Source organism: Muscardinus avellanarius (genome assembly GCF_963383645.1).
Source record: "Muscardinus avellanarius genome assembly, chromosome: X".
NCBI classification, from domain to species: domain Eukaryota; kingdom Metazoa; phylum Chordata; class Mammalia; order Rodentia; family Gliridae; genus Muscardinus; species Muscardinus avellanarius.
The window spans coordinates 45,183,357-45,200,815 of NC_137792.1; the positions used below are offsets into that span (position 1 = coordinate 45,183,357).

A 17,459-nucleotide genomic window follows, 5' to 3' on the forward strand; every position below is an offset into this window, starting at 1 on the left:
CTGTCTCAGCCTCCCAAGTACTAGGATTACAGGTTGCGCCACCACACCTGGCTTCCGCCTTGTTTTCTAAACTGGCTGAGAGAATTCTCCCTAAAGCCGAAACCATAGGAATGATTAGGTCTGGAGGATGCGGGTGACTGAAGAGGAGCACAGCTCCGAGAGCTCCTGTCCTCCCGGCCCCAGAGCCCAGGCCCCTGGCTGTTCTGAGCAGAAGGCGGCCCTGGGAGGGGCCAGGGGGCCAGTGATCTAGAAGGAATATGAACTGACAGGGGACAGGCCAGCCTTCCTGCCTCCCTGCCGGGGCAGCTGGTTGCTCTCAAGAAAACCGAAGCTGCCAAGAGAGAGCGGCGCTCCGGACCACCGCGAGGTTGGCATCTGTGGGTCCTATGGGAAGCCCTTGCCCTCAGGGCTCTGGTCCCGGCTCCTGCTTTGAGCAAATTCTAATCCTGGCTCTAAGGCTGATGTGTGTGACCTCGGACAAGCCCCTTCCCCTCTCTGGTATGGTAAAGAATCTCCACTTCGATGCCTGGGAGAGCTCGGTATGAATCCCAGCTCTCCAACTTCTTAGCTGGGTATCCCTCTGGGGCTCACAAGTGTGTTCATCTGTAGAAGGGTGTAAATCCCCCCCCCCCGCCATCTTGTAAGGATTCAGTGAGAGCCAGTGGACACGTGATGGGAGAGTCTCAGCTTACACGGGAGAGTCTGACCCTTTTCCTAGGGAGGCGAGGACACCATTGGGATGGGGAAAGAATGTGAGGGAAATACCCCTTCATCTGGAGCCGCTTTTAGAAGTCTGCGGATGTTGAGCAGACACATGGGATGACTGGCAGGGGCGGAAGGAGGAAGGGGTTACGGGTGAGGGGCTTGACACCCTCCCCCCGGCAGGCGCCGCTAGGAGCTTCATGCCCGGTGCTGGGAAGAGCAGGAGCGGGGTAGGCGACGCCCGGCTCATGGGAGCCCATGTCCCAGGGAGAGGAGACGGGTGATGGGGGCTGCTAGAGGGAAACTGAGCAAGACTGGAGCAGCCAGCAAGGGGAGACCGCTGCAGGCAGAGGAAGGGACCACTCCCGGGAGCCGCAGAGGGCCCGGCGGCTGAGTGGGACACGCGAAGGGAACAGACCGGAGCCCCACCGTGCTGAGCCTTGGGGCCGCCACGAAGGGTCCTTATGTTGACTCTATGCCTTGGTTCAGGCATAGGCAGGGGAAGGGGCATCTCTGAAGCCCCTGAGGTTGTATGAAAAATGTTTACCTCTGGGCCATTTAATGTTTTACTCGGCCCTATTTTATGGTTTGTTTTTTTTTTTTTTTTGTGTGTGTGTGTGTGTGTGTGTGTGTGGGTCTGAGGATGGAACCCAGGGGCATTTGACCTCTGAGCTACACCCCCTGCCCAATTTTTATTCTTTATTTTGAAACCGGGTCTCACTGAGTTGCGAAGGGCCTCACTAAGTAGCTGAGGCTGTCCACGAACCGCGATCCTCCGGTCTCAGCCTCCTGAATGCTGGGATTACAAGCGTGCGCCACCACGCCCGGCCTCCCTTTATATATTTTATTTGATTTTGTTTCGTTTTGTTCTTTGCAGTACCGGGGATGGAACCCAAGGGCATTCTACCTCCGAGCTACACCCCAGCCCTATTTTTATTCTTTATTTTGGAATAGGGTCTCACTGAGTTGCAGAGGGCCTCACTAAGTAGCTGAGGGTGGCCGTAAACTGCGATCCTCCTGTCTTAACCCCCCGAATGCTGGGATTACAAGCGTCCGCCTCCATACCCAGCTTATATATTTTATATGAAATAAATACATATTGAAAAAAGGGTCTCTCTCTTTCCATATAAATATCTATATACACATATAACACACACACACACATACAGGATCTTGGTAAGATGCTGTGGGCCTTACTAAGTTGCTGAAGGTGGCCTCTAATCTGTGATCCTCCTGTGTCAGCCTCCCAAGTACTGGGATTACAGGCCTGTGCCACTACCCGTGACTTAGTTCCTACCTTGTCGTGATCCCATAGGGTAGGGAGGTATCTTACAGGATCTGAGCACCTAGTGAACGTGCTGTTGGCAGGCGTCCTAGAACCTGCCTCCCATCCCCAGGTGGCCTCAGCCTCCCCATATCTTCAACCCAGCCGATCTCAGCTACTGCCGCCACCCCAGGCCTCGCCTTCATTGAGCTGTCTCTCTGGACCCCCACAGCCACCTCGTCACCCGGGCAGCTCCCCTTTGCTCTTCAAAGTCAGTTAGAGGTTGTGCCCTCTGGGAACCTGCCCAGGCCCACCCAGGCAGGGTGGGTCACGCCTCTGGCATCCTCCTACCCTGCTCTCCTCTGGACACTGGGTTCATGTATCTATGGCCTCATCTTGGCCAGGAGATCCGCCAGGACTTGGGCACTGTCTAGCTCATCCCATTATGTGCCAAAGCAGAGGGTGCAGGGTGGGCATCTGGACACTAGAGGGCACTGCGGCCATTGGACTGCTGTGCTGCTGGGCCAGCAGAGCCAGGAGGCGCCCTGGGCCAGGCCTGGGAACTGCCCTGCGTCCTGCCAGGGCCCCAGTTCCAGCCTTCCAGCCTTCTGCTCTCTTTCCTGGCCCTTTCTCAAGACAGCCCCGCTTCACGGCACATACAGCTTTTCTTCCGCACAGATGCAGGTGCCAGACACCCTTCCGGAGTTGTGGCCTGCAACACTGTCCATTTCAGCCCGTCCCACCCCACCCAGGATCCCCCAGCTCACATCTCTGCATCTTTCCAGTGTCAGCCTGGGGAAGCCTCCCCAGCCCTCAGGCCGGGCTGGGTATACTTCTGCAGTGCACCCCGGCATCCTATGTCTCCCCTATAATTGAGGCTCATCATTTCCTGACCGGAGAGCGATTCCAGCAGAGTGGGCCCAGTGCTGTGTTCACCGCCCTGTTAAACACCCCGTACCAACTGGTGCTTTGTGGGGACTCCATAAACTGTCCCTGAATAGAGGGAGGGAGGAATGAAAGGATGGATGGATGGGTGGATAGATGGGCGGGTGAACAGGTAATGGATGAATGGGTAGGGGGTGGGTGACTACCAGAAAGCCTTTCCCTCTCTAAGTATCCATTTTCACCTGAAAATCACCCCTACTTGACAGGGTGGCCACCAGAACTAAGTATCATGTGTGTCAAGTACTCCCCAACACATCTGAAACACTGTAGCCATTTTCTCAATCAGAGTGGTGATTAATATTTGGAACAATAAAAACAAAGGAGGAGGAGGAGGAGGAGGAGTCGTCGTTGTTGAAGGAGACTCTTCCCTGACCCTGAGATAAGTTCTCCACTTAGGTTTACTATTTATGCACAGAAGATGGCTTTAACATAATAATAAAACAGTCAGTTTCTCCTCCTCCTCCTCCTCCTCCTCCTCCTCCTCCTCTTCTCCTTCTCCTCCTCCTCCTTCTTCTTTCTTTCTCTTTCTCTCTCCCTCCTTCCCTCCTGGTATTGGGAGTTGAACCCAGGAGCATTTTACCTCCAAGCTACAGCCTAGTCCTTTTTATTTTGTTTAGAAACATGATATGGGAGCCAGGCGTGGTGGCGCACACTTGTAATCCCAGCATTCGGGAGGCTGAGACCGGAGGATCGCGGTTCGCGGACAGCCTCAGCTACTTAGTGAGGCCCGCTGCAACTCAGTGAGACCCTGTTTCAAAATAAAGAATAAAAAATAGGGCTGGAGGTACAGCTCGGAGGTAGAATGCCCCTGGGTTCCATCCCTAGTACCGCAAAATAAATAAATAAGAATAAAAATAAAACAGGATATTGTTAGGTTGCTGAGGGCCTAAGTTGCTTTCCTTGAACCTATCATCTTCCCACCTCAATCTCCCAAGTACTGGGATTAGAGGCCTGTGCATCATGCCCAGCTAAAATAATCATTTTTATTAAAAATAACAGCATTATTTTTTGCAGTACTGGGGATCAAACCCAGGGGTGTTCTACCTCTGAGCCACACCCCCGGCCCTATTTTTTTTTTTTTTATTCTGAAACAGGGTCTCACTATGTTACCATGTGCTGGCCTCAAACCTGCAGTCCTCCTGTCTTGGCCTCCCAAGTACTGCGGTTACAGGTGTGTGCCACTGCACCCGGCCAACAACACAACCTATTATGTACCAGGCCAGAAACAGGAAGCCCCCAAGGAGATGGTGGGAGGCTCTAGTCCCAGCCACAGGATGAGAGGCCAGGGCCGAGGCTGGAACTGTGGGCATCGCCTTTGCGTCTGGAGACCAGTCATTACTGGCACAGCTGGTTCCTAACTCTTTACTCATAGGTGAAAACGTGTCTAAGGGGTCATTAATTCCCTCTGTAATTAATGTAAAAACCGCAGGGTTTGTATTAATGGAAAAGTACGCTCAAGCGTCAAGCTGATAATATTGATAATGTGCGCTTGTAATTACATACTACAAATAACTATAAATTCAGTCACTGGGCTAATAAAAAAAATTCCAGAAGCAACCAAGAACTCCACAGCATTATGCAGGTTGTTCAGAGGCTATGAAGATCACCACACACGGCTAGAGATGGTAATATTCACTGTGTATTTAAAAGGTAAGGGCAAGCGGGCGTGGTGGCGCGCGCTTGTCATCCCAGCATTCGGGAGGCTGAGACTGGAGGATCGCGGTTCGCGGACAGCCTCAGCTACTTAGCGAGGCCCTGTTTCAAAATAACAAATAAAAAATAGGGCAGGGGCTGTAGCTTGGAGGTAGAATGCCCCCTGGGTTCCATCCCCAGAACCGCAAAAAAAAAAAAAAAGTAAAGGCATAAAATAAGGGGGCAGGCAGTGCAGCTGGTAGTGGGTGCTGAGCATGTCCGAAGTGCTGGGTTCCGCTCTCAACGCCAAAGCTAAGAAATAAATAAAAAGGGGACCGTTTTTGATGCTTTGACAGAAGAGCGAGGAAGTTGAAAACACAGTGCGCAAGGTCCTCTTGCAATAAATCTGGACCCCAAACCTTGATTGCATGGGCAATTGTACCACTCGGACCTCACTTGTGTGCACATAAAAATTGTGCTCTCTGGAGAAAAAACATCAAGTGCTGAGTAATTTTTTGGGGGTGGGTGGGGTGGATACCAGGGTTTGAACCCAAGGGCGTTCTACCTCTGAGCCACACCTTCTAGCCCTTTGCAAAAAATAATTCTTTTTTGGTAACAGGGTCTTTCTGAGTTGCCGAGGGCCTCACTAAGTTGCTAAAACTGGCCTGAAACCTACAATCCTCTTGTCTCAGCCTCCAAGGTACTGAGATTACAATTGTGCACCACCATGTCTGGCATAAATATTTTTTGGTAGCACTGGGGATCGGACCCAGGGGTACTCTACCACTGAACTATTCCCTGGCTCTTTTTAGTTTTTATTTTTGACACATGGTCTGGTTAAGTTGCTGAGGCTATCCTCGAACCTGTGGTCCTCCTGTCTCAGCCTCCCGAGTAACTGGGATTACAGGGGTGCGCCACCGCACCCCGGCAAGGGCTGAGTATTTTGCCTCTCTGCTCTCAAGTGCTTCTGAGAGAATCCACTCCCAGCTACAGCCCTTTCTGCTCCGGGCTGGACAGAGTGACCGCAGTCAGATGGGGTGGACCCTAAAGCTTCCTGGAAGGTCACAACGCTTCCAAGATGGCTGCAGAGGAGGCCAGTCCCGAGGGCTGCATCGGTGAAAACGCGCAATGCAGGGACCGGGCGAGCTGGGAGGAGCGGAGAGACACGAGCCCAGGAGATGCCGAGAGCCGTCCTGACTTCCTCGTCTCGCTTCGGCTGGCAAGGAGCCTGGTTATACTTCCTTTACCGCTCGGATTCTATGGCATGTGGCCTCACCATAGTCCCCCCGCTTTTTTTTTTCTCGAGCTAGTTTGAGTGGGCCTCTGTTCCCTGTGACAAAATGTACCCAGACTAAGACAAGCAAAAATTGGGAAAATAAGTGCAGGTCTTGCATAAGCAAAAACATGTAAAGAACACTTAGGTCGGGAGGGGTGGGTACGATTATATGGCGTTTGTGTTTGTTCACCCAAGAGCTCCCTTGTTTCCTGACACTTGCCACCACAACTATAGTGAGGTCACACACACACACACACACACACACACACACACACACACACACACACGCACACACGCTGCCATTCAGCGCCACACAGGAACTGCAGCCACCATCACACTGGCCTGTGCGCAGGCGCCCTGACGTGCGCGGCCCCGCCAGCGCCCTGCACTCCTCACAGGCGCCCAGGGGTGCCCACCCACACGCACGCACGCACGCGGCGCTGCCCTTAAGGCTCGGGGCAGGAGCCGAAGCTCCCTCCCCAGCTGCCAAGTGACTCATCCCCAGGGCTGCTAATTAAAACCAGGACAGAGGGGACAGAGGCAAGGGGAGGGAAGAGAGTTTATTTTGGTGCCAACCAGGCACTGAGCCAGCTTAGGGGTCACCCACTTCCTGGGGCTGGGCCAGGCGGGGGCAGCAGAACACAAAGAGGAAGGGCTGGAAAAGAGGAACCTTAGACTCCCGCTCGCCCCTCTGGGGCTTCCTGGAAAGGTCTCCCCTTTGGGAAAATTATCCCAGGCTCCCCATCTTACCTCTTCCATCCCACCCTCAGAATCCACTGGACCCTTCTAGACCCTCACCCTCACACTCTGGCTGTCTACCCGACCGCACATTCCCATGCAGCTGGGGCATCTATGTTCGCAACAACCCCAGCCTGGGAGCTCTCCACCCGCGGGAACCCCGATTGCCCGCTTCTGTCCCCCATCGGCCGCAGCGAACTCTATACGTGCTTTAGGAAGACAATTGGGTTAGCCTCAAGAAAGCGTGGTCATCACAGATTTGATGGGTTGGGTTCCTAGCTTCATATGACCATGGGGTAAATTATTATTATTATTATCCCAGGCGTGGTGGCGCGCGCTTGTGATCCCCGCGCTCGGGAGGCTGAGACAGGAGGATCGCGCAGGTTCGAAGCCAGCCTCGGCTACTGAGTGAGGCTCTCAGCAACTTAGTGAGACCCTGTTTCCAAATAAAATAGAAAATAGGTCTGGGAGTATAGCCCGGAGGTAGAAAAGTCCCTAGGTTCCACCCCCAATACCACAAAAAATTGTTATTACCATTATTGTTATTTATTATTATTATTATTATTATTATTATTATTATTAATTTGCAGTACTAGAGATGGAACCCAGGGGCATTCTACTTCCGAGCTACACTCCCAGCACCCCATTTTTTTGGTGGTACTGGGGTTCCTGGAAACCCTTCTACCTCCGGGCAACACTCCCAGACCTATTTTTATTTTTTTTTTAAATTTTTTGGTGGTACTGGGGTTCCTGGAAGCCCTTCTACCTCCGGGCTATACTCCCAGACCTATTTTTACATTTTTATTTGGAAACAGGGTCTCCTAAACCAGCGCGCGCTGCTGGCTTCGAACCTGCGCGATCCTCCTGTCTCTGCCTCCCAAGCGCCACCACGCCCGGCTCAGCCATGGGGTAATATTTTAGCTCTGTAAGCCTTAGTTTTGTCATCTGTAAAATGACAGGCATATAATCCCCATGGGGTCAATGTGAAGGAGTGAGAGACGGTAGGTAGGTAAAGCGTCAGGCCCGGGGCCTGGCAGGCAGTGTGAGCCATCAGTCAGTAAGCGCGGCTGGAATGATGATCCCTCCACCCCTCGATCCCCGGGTAGCAGCAACTAGACAGACAGAGCCCAGTTCAAAACCAGCACACAGAGCTTGTAGGCGGAGACAGGAGGATCGGGCGGGGAAGCCAGCCTCACCGAGCATCCTTTTATATGCAAAATGGAAGAGTCATAGCCTGCTGTGGTGGTGCCCGCCTGTAATCTTGGAAACTTGGGAGGTTGAGACAGGACCTCAGGTTTGAGGCCAGCCTCAACAACTTAGCAAGAGGCTCTCTACAACTTAGCAAGACCCTGTTTCAGAATCAAAAAGGGCAGGGTGGGTAGCTAGGAGGTCGAACACCGCTGGGTTCAATCCCCAGTACCCAAATACACAAGTAAATGGGGATAAACAATATGACCCCAGACCTGGACGGGGATCAGCGAGCCCGTCAAGTGTCCCGTGTGGACCCCGACTTTTAGAAGCGCATTGGTCAGGTCCGGCACTGGTTTCTAAGGAGAGCGGGAGGGGTCAGAGAAGCCCGGCGGGAAGGAACAGTGGGAGTGGACAAGGGCAGGCTTGCCGGGGGCCCCTCAGAGCCAAGGAGCCTCTGGCAGGTGGCAGGGAACAAAGGTGCAGGCGGTAGGTAGGAACGGACAGCTCGGGCATGGCGCGCCGTCGGTGATGCAGCCCGGCGGCTCTGAGGACTGGTGGCACCCCGGACACGTGAAGGCGGGAGCCACACAGGGGCCCTGAAGGCTGCCGGGAGGTCAGGACAAGAGAGAGCGTGAAGATTACCTAACCACCCGTGGCCAGCCAGATGGGGGCTCCGAGGCCGGGGCGGGGTGGGGGCCTCTGGGAGCTGAGCTTGCACTGGCTCCTCCTCCTGCTTCTCCTCCGGACTGCGCCTCCTCGTTGCCATGGGGACGTCCCTGGCTCCCCCTCCTCCTCCCCCCTTCCCTAGCAACAGGCCACCTCCTCGGCTCTCATCCCTGCGTGCCTAGCAACCCCAGCTGGTCCCCAAGGCGCCCCCTGAGTTCCAGCCGGCCCCTCGCTGCTGGCGCTGCCTCTGGGCCTGGGCGAGGGCATCCATCAGTTTTCAAGTTCCACATTTGACATTTTTCCAGCTGGAGCCTGCAACACCTGACAGTAGGTTGGGTTGGGGGAGGGCGGAGGGCACTAAGATGCATTAAGCCACTTGGTGGGGGGAGGGAGGTACTAATGACTGAACCCAAGGGGGTTCTACTTTCCAGCCTCCTGCCTCCAGACTTTTTATTTTATTTTTTAATTTTGAAACGGGGTCTTGCTAGGTTGTTTTTGAGTTGCTGAGTTGCTGAGGTTGGCCTCGAACCTGCAATCCTCCTGTCTCAGCCTCCCAAGTACTGGGACGAGAGGTGTGCACTTCTGTACCTGGCTTGTTCAGCCATATTTTATGCTGAGCACTGATCTACTCTAAGTTCTCTCATCAACTCTGAGAAGTCAGAATAAGTGTGTGTGTGTGTGTGTGTGTGTGTGTGTGTGTGTGTGTGTGTGTGTGTTTTAATGGAGATTAAACTCAGGGCACTCTACCACTGAGCTACACCCCCAGACCTTTTTATTTTATTTTTGGTACTGAGGATTGAACTCGGTGACAATCTACTTCTGAGCTACACCCCCAGCCCTTTTTTATTTTTATTTTTATTATTTCTTTACTTTTTGAAATATAGTCTCACTGAGTTGTTGAGAGTCTTGCTAAATGATTGAGGCTGGCCTCAAATCTGTGATCCTCCTGTCTCAGCCTCCCAAATACTGGAATTACAAGAGTATGCTACTGTGCTTGGCTGAGATCAGCATTATTATTTTTTAAATTTTACCAAAGAGAAACTAAGGCCCAGAGAAGGTAAGTGATTTCAGAGAGGACAGTCAGGGACTCTGCTGGCAGCTCTGTGACCTTGAGCCATGGCCAGTCCTCCCCGGGATCTTGGCGTAAGGCGCCTTTAGGTCTGACAGCTTCTCAAGGATCCGGGAAGTCTGGGCACCTCTGCCCACAGCCCTCCCCCGCTGCCAGCTGTTCAGCACTAATTAGACTCCACACTTCCTCTGGCACCAATACTTAGAAGGCCTTGGGCCTGGGCCCCGCCATGGGAGCATTGCAAATTCACACGCGCGTACACACACACACACACACACGCACACACACACGCACGTGTTTATTGGATGAGGAACCTGGGGTACTAAGAGACAGATTGTTCCATTCATATAACTAGACAGCGGTTCAGTCAAAACAGAGCCCTTAGCCTGGATCCAAATTGTGTGCGTGCGGTACTTGGGATGGGACCCAATGGTGGTGTACCTTTGCGCGCCACCCCAGTCCTATTTAATTTATTAAACTTGAAACAAGGTCTTGCTAAGTTGCTGAGGCTGGCCTGGAAACTGCAATCCTCCTGTCTCAGCCTCCCCAGTTTTGTGGTCCCAGGCGTGTGCTACCGTACCCAGCCTCTGCCCTTTTTACCACGGAGCCTCGCCTCTTCCCAACTTCCGTGACCCAGTCCTAGCACGTTTCCTGAACTTTAACTTATTTTTTCTGCCGGAGTCTGTTTCAGCACAAGGCTCCTCGTCTTTAAACCGTGACTCACTTTCCTGAGCACGCGACTCCATCTCTGCGCCGTGGAGTCAGCCCAACACCACCCTGCTCCGGGAAGATCCCCCTGACCCCGAATTTACACACGGTGCCTGGTGGGCATTCCCAGAGCGCCCCGTCCAGCCCTGGCTCCGTGTTAAAGGGTCTTCGCACCATGCCTGCGAGATGCTGCGCTGTCCGCGCTTGCTCTAGGGTTTCCTACGTGTCTCCCTGCTCGGTCCTCCGGGGCCCTCGGCCTCCTCCACGCTGGACCCAGGATGGACGTCTCGCTTGAGTCAGAGCGAATGCCGGCTTCAGAACCAGAGCGCCCACGGGTATTCTACATCCGAACGACACCCCCAGGCTCCCCCCGGACTGGGGACTGAACTCAGGGGCATTCTACTTCTGAACTACATCCCCAGCCCTGTGTGTGTGTGTGTGTGTATACATATTTGTGTGTGTATATATATACTTGTGTGTGTATATATATTTGTGTGTGTGTATATATATTTGTGTGTGTGTATATGTGTGTGTATCTACATATTTTTGTGTGTATATATATTTGTGTGTATATATATATATTTGTGTGTATATATATATTTGTGTGTATATATATATTTGTGTGTGTATATATATGTGTGTGTATATACATATTTTTGTGTGTATATATATATTTGTGTGTGTATATATATATATTTGTGTGTGTATATACTTGTGTGTGTGTATATATATATTTGTGTGTATATATATTTGTGTGTATATATATTTTTGTGTGTATATATATGTGTGTGTATATACATATTTTTGTGTGTATATATATTTGTGTGTGTATATATATATATTTGTGTGTATATATATTTGTGTGTGTATATATTTGTGTGTGTATATATATATTGTGTGTATATATATATGTGTGTGTATATATATATTTGTGTGTGTATATATATGTATTTGTGTGTGTGTGTGTGGTACTGGGGATGGAACGCAGGGACATTGTACCTCTGACCTACACCCCCAGCCTCATTTTTTAGTCTTTTTTTATTTTTTGGAACAGGTACTCACTGAGTTGCAGAGGGCATCACTAAGTAGCTGAGGCTGTCTGCGAACCCTGATCCTCCAGTCTCAGCCTCCCAAATGCTGAGATTACAAGCGTGCGCCACCACGCCCGGCCCCTATTTTGTTATTCTTTATTTTGAAACCGGGTCTCACTGAGTTGCAGAGGGCCTCACTAAGTAGCCGAGGCTGTCTGCGAACCGCGATCCTCAGGTCTCAGCCTCGCGCATGCTGGGATTACAAGCGTGCGCCACCACGCCTGGCTCACAGCACTTTTTTTTTTTATTTTGAAACAGAGTCTCACTAAGTTACTGAGGGTCTTGTTAAGTTGCTGAGGTTGGCCTTGAACCTGCAATCCTCCTGTCTCAGCCTCCCAAGTATTGGGATCACCAGCATGTGCCACTATGCCTGCTTTCTGTGTGTGTGTGTGTGTGTGCGTGTGTGTGTGTGTGTGTGTGTGTGTGTGTGTGTGTGTGTTTCTGGGGATTGAATCCGGGGGCATTTTACCTCTGAGCTATCCCCTCAGGCTCAATTTTGGCCTCACTAAATTCCTGAGACTGGCCTCGAACCTGCCACCCTTCTGTGTTAGTCTCCCAAGTACTGGGATTATAGGTGTGCTCGACTGTGCCCGGCCTTTTTTCCCATCTGTAAGTCAAGAATCAGAAGGCATGCCTAATAGGGCTGCCGTGCGCATTAAGGAAGATCAGAGTTAGAGTCCTTCCTTTGCGAGGACGCAGCGCAACTGCCATGACGACTAATATCAGGGTGAGGACGTGGGTGCCGATGATGTGCTGCGAGGCTGTGCGTGCCCTCGGTGACAGCGCGGGCCGGGCTCTGGGCTTGGTACCAGGCAGAGCCGGGTTTGAATCCTGGCTCGGTCATCGATTGCATGGCTGGAGGCATATCCCATAACCACCTCAAGTCTCAGTCTCCTTAACTGTAAAACAAGCTCTATGAGGCCAGCGCGGGTGCTGTCTATCTCCAGGGTCTCTGGGAAGATGGAACAGAACAAAGTCGCTCACATCTGTACATTGTAAAGGCCCAACGTCGGCCATTAGATGACGTGTGATTAGAATCTTCACATAAGTACCCTGAGCCCCAGGTCCCGCTGGGAAGCGGTGGGCAGGTGCCGCCAGGGATGCCAGGGATGCCGGAGGGGCCTGGGCTCGGGTCAGCCCCAGCTGCCCCTCTGCAACCCACAGCAGGACAAGCACTGTCCCTCTGGCTACAACAAGCTGTGCCGTGCCGCGCTCCCCGGCTGCATGCCGGGACTAATTATGTTTTTCGCACACCCCTTCCCAGGTCCCGGGGCTCGCTGTGCCATCCGTACATTTCCCTGTTTCAATGCCGGCCTCCACGGGTGCCCATCCCACGGCTCTGCCCCGGGCCCAGGGCATCAGGGTGTCCACCCAGCCCCCGGCCAGGGGCGCCCGCACACGGCACGTCTCCTCCTGCACCCCTGTGTGCTGGCCCCAGGCCACACCACCGTGTGGTGGACGGGACGTAAAATGTGACCCCGCCGGTGGTCACAGCCGAGAGGGCGCGAATGGGGGCTGCCGGCCAACCCGGGCTACGCGTGCCGCGCCACGGCTCCCCTAGCGCGTCCACTTGGACGGGCGCCCTTCAGAAGATCACCTCTAACTATCCTTTGCGGAGGGTACTGGAGATCGAACCCAGGGGTGCTCTACTGCTGAGCTATATTTTACGTATTTTGTTTTATTTTATTTTGATACTGGCACTTGAAACTAGGGACATTTTGCCTGCCTCTGAGCTACGGACTTTCCCTTTTTTTTGTTGTTGTTGTTTGGTTGGTTTTTTGTGTGTAGTACTGGGGGTAGAACCCAAGGGCTTTTCTACCTCCGGGCTATACTCCCACACCTATTTTTTTATTTTTTTGTGGTCCTGGGGGTGGAACCCAGAGGCTTTCTACCTCCAGGCTATACTCCCAGACCTATTTTATTCTTTATTTGGAAACAGGGTCTCACTAAGTTGCCGAGAGCCTCACTCAGTAGCCGAGGCTGGCTTCGAACCCGCGCGATCCTCCTGTCTCAGCCTCCCAAGCGCGGGGATTACAAGCACGCGCCACCACGCCCGGCTCCCTAACCCTTTTTAATTTTTTATTTTGGAACAGAGCCTTGCTCAGTTGCTGAGGCTGGCCTCAATTCTATGATCCTCCCTGAGGCCTCCCAAGTACTGGGATTTCAGGTGTGCACCTCCGCGCCTGACTCTTATTTCTAATTTTGAGACAAGGTCTTGCTAGTTGATGAGGTTGGCCTTGAACCCGCCATCCTCCTGTTTCAGCCCTCCAAGTACTGGGATGACACATACGCCTCACCGTACCTTGGCCCCTTTTCTCTTCTTCACAAAGGTGATGTGTATGCTAGCGGCAGCCCTGGGTGGGACCCATCTCATCTCAGAGGAGCATCCCCCAGCCCCCAGCCTGGGTGCTACCGACTGGTCCCACCTTGAGGCCCCATCATCCCCATAAAAATCTCTATACTTTTTTGTGGTACTGGGTATTAAACAGAAGGGCATTCTACCTCCAAGCTACACCCCCTCCCTTTTAATTGACTTTTTATTTTGAAACAAGCTCTTGCTAAGTTGCCAAGGATCTTGCTAATTTGCAGAGGCTGGCCTTGAACCTGTGATCCTCCTGCCTCAGCCTCCTAAGCACTGGGATAACAGGCATGCACCACTGCAAGCAGCTTAGAAGCTTGTAAACTTTTTAACCAAATATGCCCCCAAAATGTTGACTTGCGACTACCATATATATGGCTAATATCTAAATGTATCACATCCCAAGTCCATCCACAGTCAGGGCGGGAACCAGAGCGCTGCGCCAGGCCAGCCCAGCACCTATTCTCCCCTCTTCTCGTGAGGAGGCGGAAAAGTCCCTGGTCCGGAGCCGGCCTCCCTGGAGACGTGCTAGCCCCTGCAGGGTTCAGCCAAGCACCCAAGACAGGTAGGGTCGGAAAGACCCCTTCCCACGCCTGCCGCGACCCCCACCCGCCAGAGCCCCCACAACAGTAAAGAACCCTGGGGTTGGTCCCCCCCTGCCCATGGGGCCCGCCCCACCCTGCCCCATCTCCCCAAACTACCGAGGAAAGGAGGTACTGACCTGACTGTTCGGGAATTTTCACCATCAGATCTGAAAGGCAAGCAGAAAAAAGCCGACAGTCAGCACTCGCTGTCCACGCTTGGCGCCCCCGCCCCAGGTAGGTAGTGGCAAGAGAGAAGGTCCCGATCACGTGAGGTCCGCCGACCAGGCGGGGGTCCCGCGGACGGGGTGCGGCCAGCGGGGCGTGGAGGTGGGAGGTGAGGCCGGAGGGGTCTAGGAGTCCCCAGCGGCTGTCCAGGGAGAGGCCTGAGTGTGCGGGGCGAAGTCTCAGCTCTAAACACAGGGCCCAGGCTCACGCTTGGAATCCCAGCATTCGGGAGGCTGAGACCGGAGGATCGCGGTTCGCGGACAGCCTCAGCTACTTAGTGAGGCCCTCGGCAACTCAGTGAGACCCGGTTTCAAAAGAAAGAATAAAAAATAGGGAAGGGGGTGTAGCTCGGAGGTCGAATGCCCCTAGGTTTCATCCCCAGACCCGAAAAAAAACAATAAAAATAAAAAATAAACACAGGACCTAGGCTCAGTTACCCAGCTACTCATCAGCCCCACCACCTGCCAGGGCACCTCGCCTCTGAGCCCGAGCCTCGGTCTCCCCATGTGTAACTGAGTCCAATCCCCGCAGAGCTGGTGGGAGGATTAAGCCCTTTGGAGCCCAGTAGACGAGTGCCAGGAAGAATAATGATCATAATAATAACAATAATTTTGGTCCTGGAAATTGACTCCAGGAGCATCCTACCTCAGAGCTACACCCGCAACCCTTTTTATTTTTTGACTTTTTGTTTTGAAACAGGGTCTTATTAAGTTGCCGAGAGTCTAAGTGGCTGAGGCTGGCCTCAAACCTGCGATCCTCCTGTCTCGGCCTCTAAGGCACCGGGATTCCAGGTGTGCGCCACCACACCCAGAAAATGCCAGGTATTAACAACATAGAAGAGGCTTTGTCAACTGCCTGGTCCAACCTGCTTATTTTTCCAGATGGAGAGAATGAAGCTTCATTCATAAATGAGCCAGCCACTGGGCCGCCTTCCTTTCCCCTCCCTCCCTCCCTTTCTTTCTGTGATTGGGGATGGAACCCAGGGGCATCCTACCTCTGTGTCACACCCCGAGCCCTATTTTGTTTTCCATTTTGATACAGAGTCTCATTAAGTTGCTGAGGCTGGCCTCCAACTTGTGGTCCTCCCATCTCAGTCTCCCAAGTCCTTGGATCACAGGCGTCCACCACGCTGGCCTGTCTTTTTTTCTTTTTTCTTTTAGTATTTTATAAATTTTTTGAAACAGGGTCTCACTGAGTTGGAAAGGGCCTCGCTAAGTAGCTGAGGCTGGCCTCGAACCACGATCCTCCGGTCTCCGCCTCCCGAATGCTGGGATCACAAGTGTGTGCCACCACGCCCGGCCTGGCCCCCTCAGAGCCTCCAGGAGGCTCACAGAGGAGAATGGAGAGGGGACAGGTCTGAGGGAAGCCAATGACAGAAATGTGAGCCACTCTGCACCCCTCAGAGGAATGTGTGTGAGAGAGAAAGTGTGCGTGTGTGCGTGGGTGTTAGGAAGGTGAGGACAGAGCTGTTGGTATGTCGGGGTGAGGGAGAAGGGCCTAACTTCCAAGACTCCCCAGCCCCCTACAAAATGGAGGCCCAGGCCCTCAGCTTCTGTCCCTAACTCTCTAGGGAGCTGGTCTCCTCACCGCGCCAGTGCACATTTATTTATTTATTTATTTAGTCTTTTTTTTTTTTTTTTTTTTTGGTGGTACTGGGGATGGAATCCAGGGGCTTTCTACCTCCATGCTACACTCCCAGACCTATTTTATATTTTATTTGGAAACAGGGTCTCACTGAGTTGCCGAGAGCCTCACTCAGTAGCTGAGGCTGGCTTCGAACCTGCGCGATCCTCCGGTCTCCGCCTCCCAAGCGCGGGGATTACGAGCGTGCGCCACCACGCCCGGCTAGTGCACATTTATTTAACCTACTGCACACCAGGCCCTGCTCTGGGAAGATAACCCTTTCATGAGGTCGCAGGGAGCTGGAAGCGGGAGGGTGGGAAGGGCCCGCGGGAAAGGGCCCAAGGGGACAGCACGGGCTCAGGCTGGGCTCAGGCTGGGCCCGCGTCTGGGACAGCCGAGACCTTAGTGATGGGAAGCTCTGTTTTTATCTAGCTGAGGGCCAGCTGGCAGCAGGACACCCTGGAGGGGGAGGAGCCTGGGAGAGGGCACTGTACGAGGAGGGAGTAAAGGCTGGCCACGGAGGCCACGGAGGCCACGGAGGCCACGGAGGCCACGGAGGCGGGCGGGCAAGTGTCCGGGTGCCGCTGGCGTTTCCAGTCCTTCCTAGCTAGAGTCCTGCGGAAGTCCTCTCACTCCCGCAGCCTCAGATGTTCCTCTGGTAAAAGGGCTGGGCACCGCGGTGGGAATCTGCCTTTCTGTGGAGCGGCTTCGAGGCTGAACAGGGCCTGGCACATGCTCAGCTGATGACAGAAATACCGAATGCAGCCATGTCAGCCCTCCTAAGGCCAGGCAAGACCACGGCCACCGAGCACCTCATCACAATTGTTCGCTTTTCTTTCTTTCATGGTACAGGGGATTGAACCCAGAGGCATTATACCTCTGAGCTACACTCCCAGCTCCCCACCCCTTTAGATTTTGAAACAGAGTCTCATTAAGTTGCTGAGGCTGTCCTCAAATCTGTGATCCTCCTGTCTCAGCCTCCCAAGTACTGGGGTTACAGACATGCGTCACAGCACCTGGCCTTATTTTTATTTTGAAACAGGGTCTTGCTAAATGGCTGAAGCTGGCTGTGAACCTGCACATCTCCTGCCTCAGCCTACCAAGTACTGGGATTACGGGCGTGCAAGGTTTAAAAATTTGAATGGATTTACTGAGTGGTAATGTAGACAGGTCAGGCATTGCTGGAGGAGGCAGGTCACTGGGGTGTGGCCACGGGGACACTGTCCCTGGTTGCGTCCTGTCTGTCTGTCTGCCTGTCTCTGCTTCCCACCGACACTGAGTTGAGCTCAGCTTTCCTCTCCCACAATGCGCCACCATGCTGTGTGCCTGGCAGTGGGCCAACTATGGCCTGCGCCTCTGATACCACGAGCAGAGATACGCCCGTCC

General features: G+C 53.1%; 1 protein-coding gene across 6 annotated transcripts in view; it reads right to left on the reverse strand.

Moving 5' to 3' along the window:
- The window catches only part of IQSEC2 (IQ motif and Sec7 domain ArfGEF 2), a gene marked incomplete at both ends in the record, with an annotated part of 127,733 nt that overhangs the window by 69,590 nt on the left and 40,684 nt on the right, over positions 1–17,459 (reverse strand). For 5 of the 6 annotated variants that reach the window (XM_080719382.1, XM_080719381.1, XM_080719380.1 and 2 more), the window contains one exon: positions 14,363–14,392. The exons of the other annotated variant lie outside the window; for it this stretch is intronic. In XM_080719382.1, the coding sequence (XP_080575508.1) occupies positions 14,363–14,392 (30 nt within the window). The remainder of the gene's footprint in view (positions 1–14,362; positions 14,393–17,459) is intronic. 6 annotated transcript variants of the gene reach the window in all.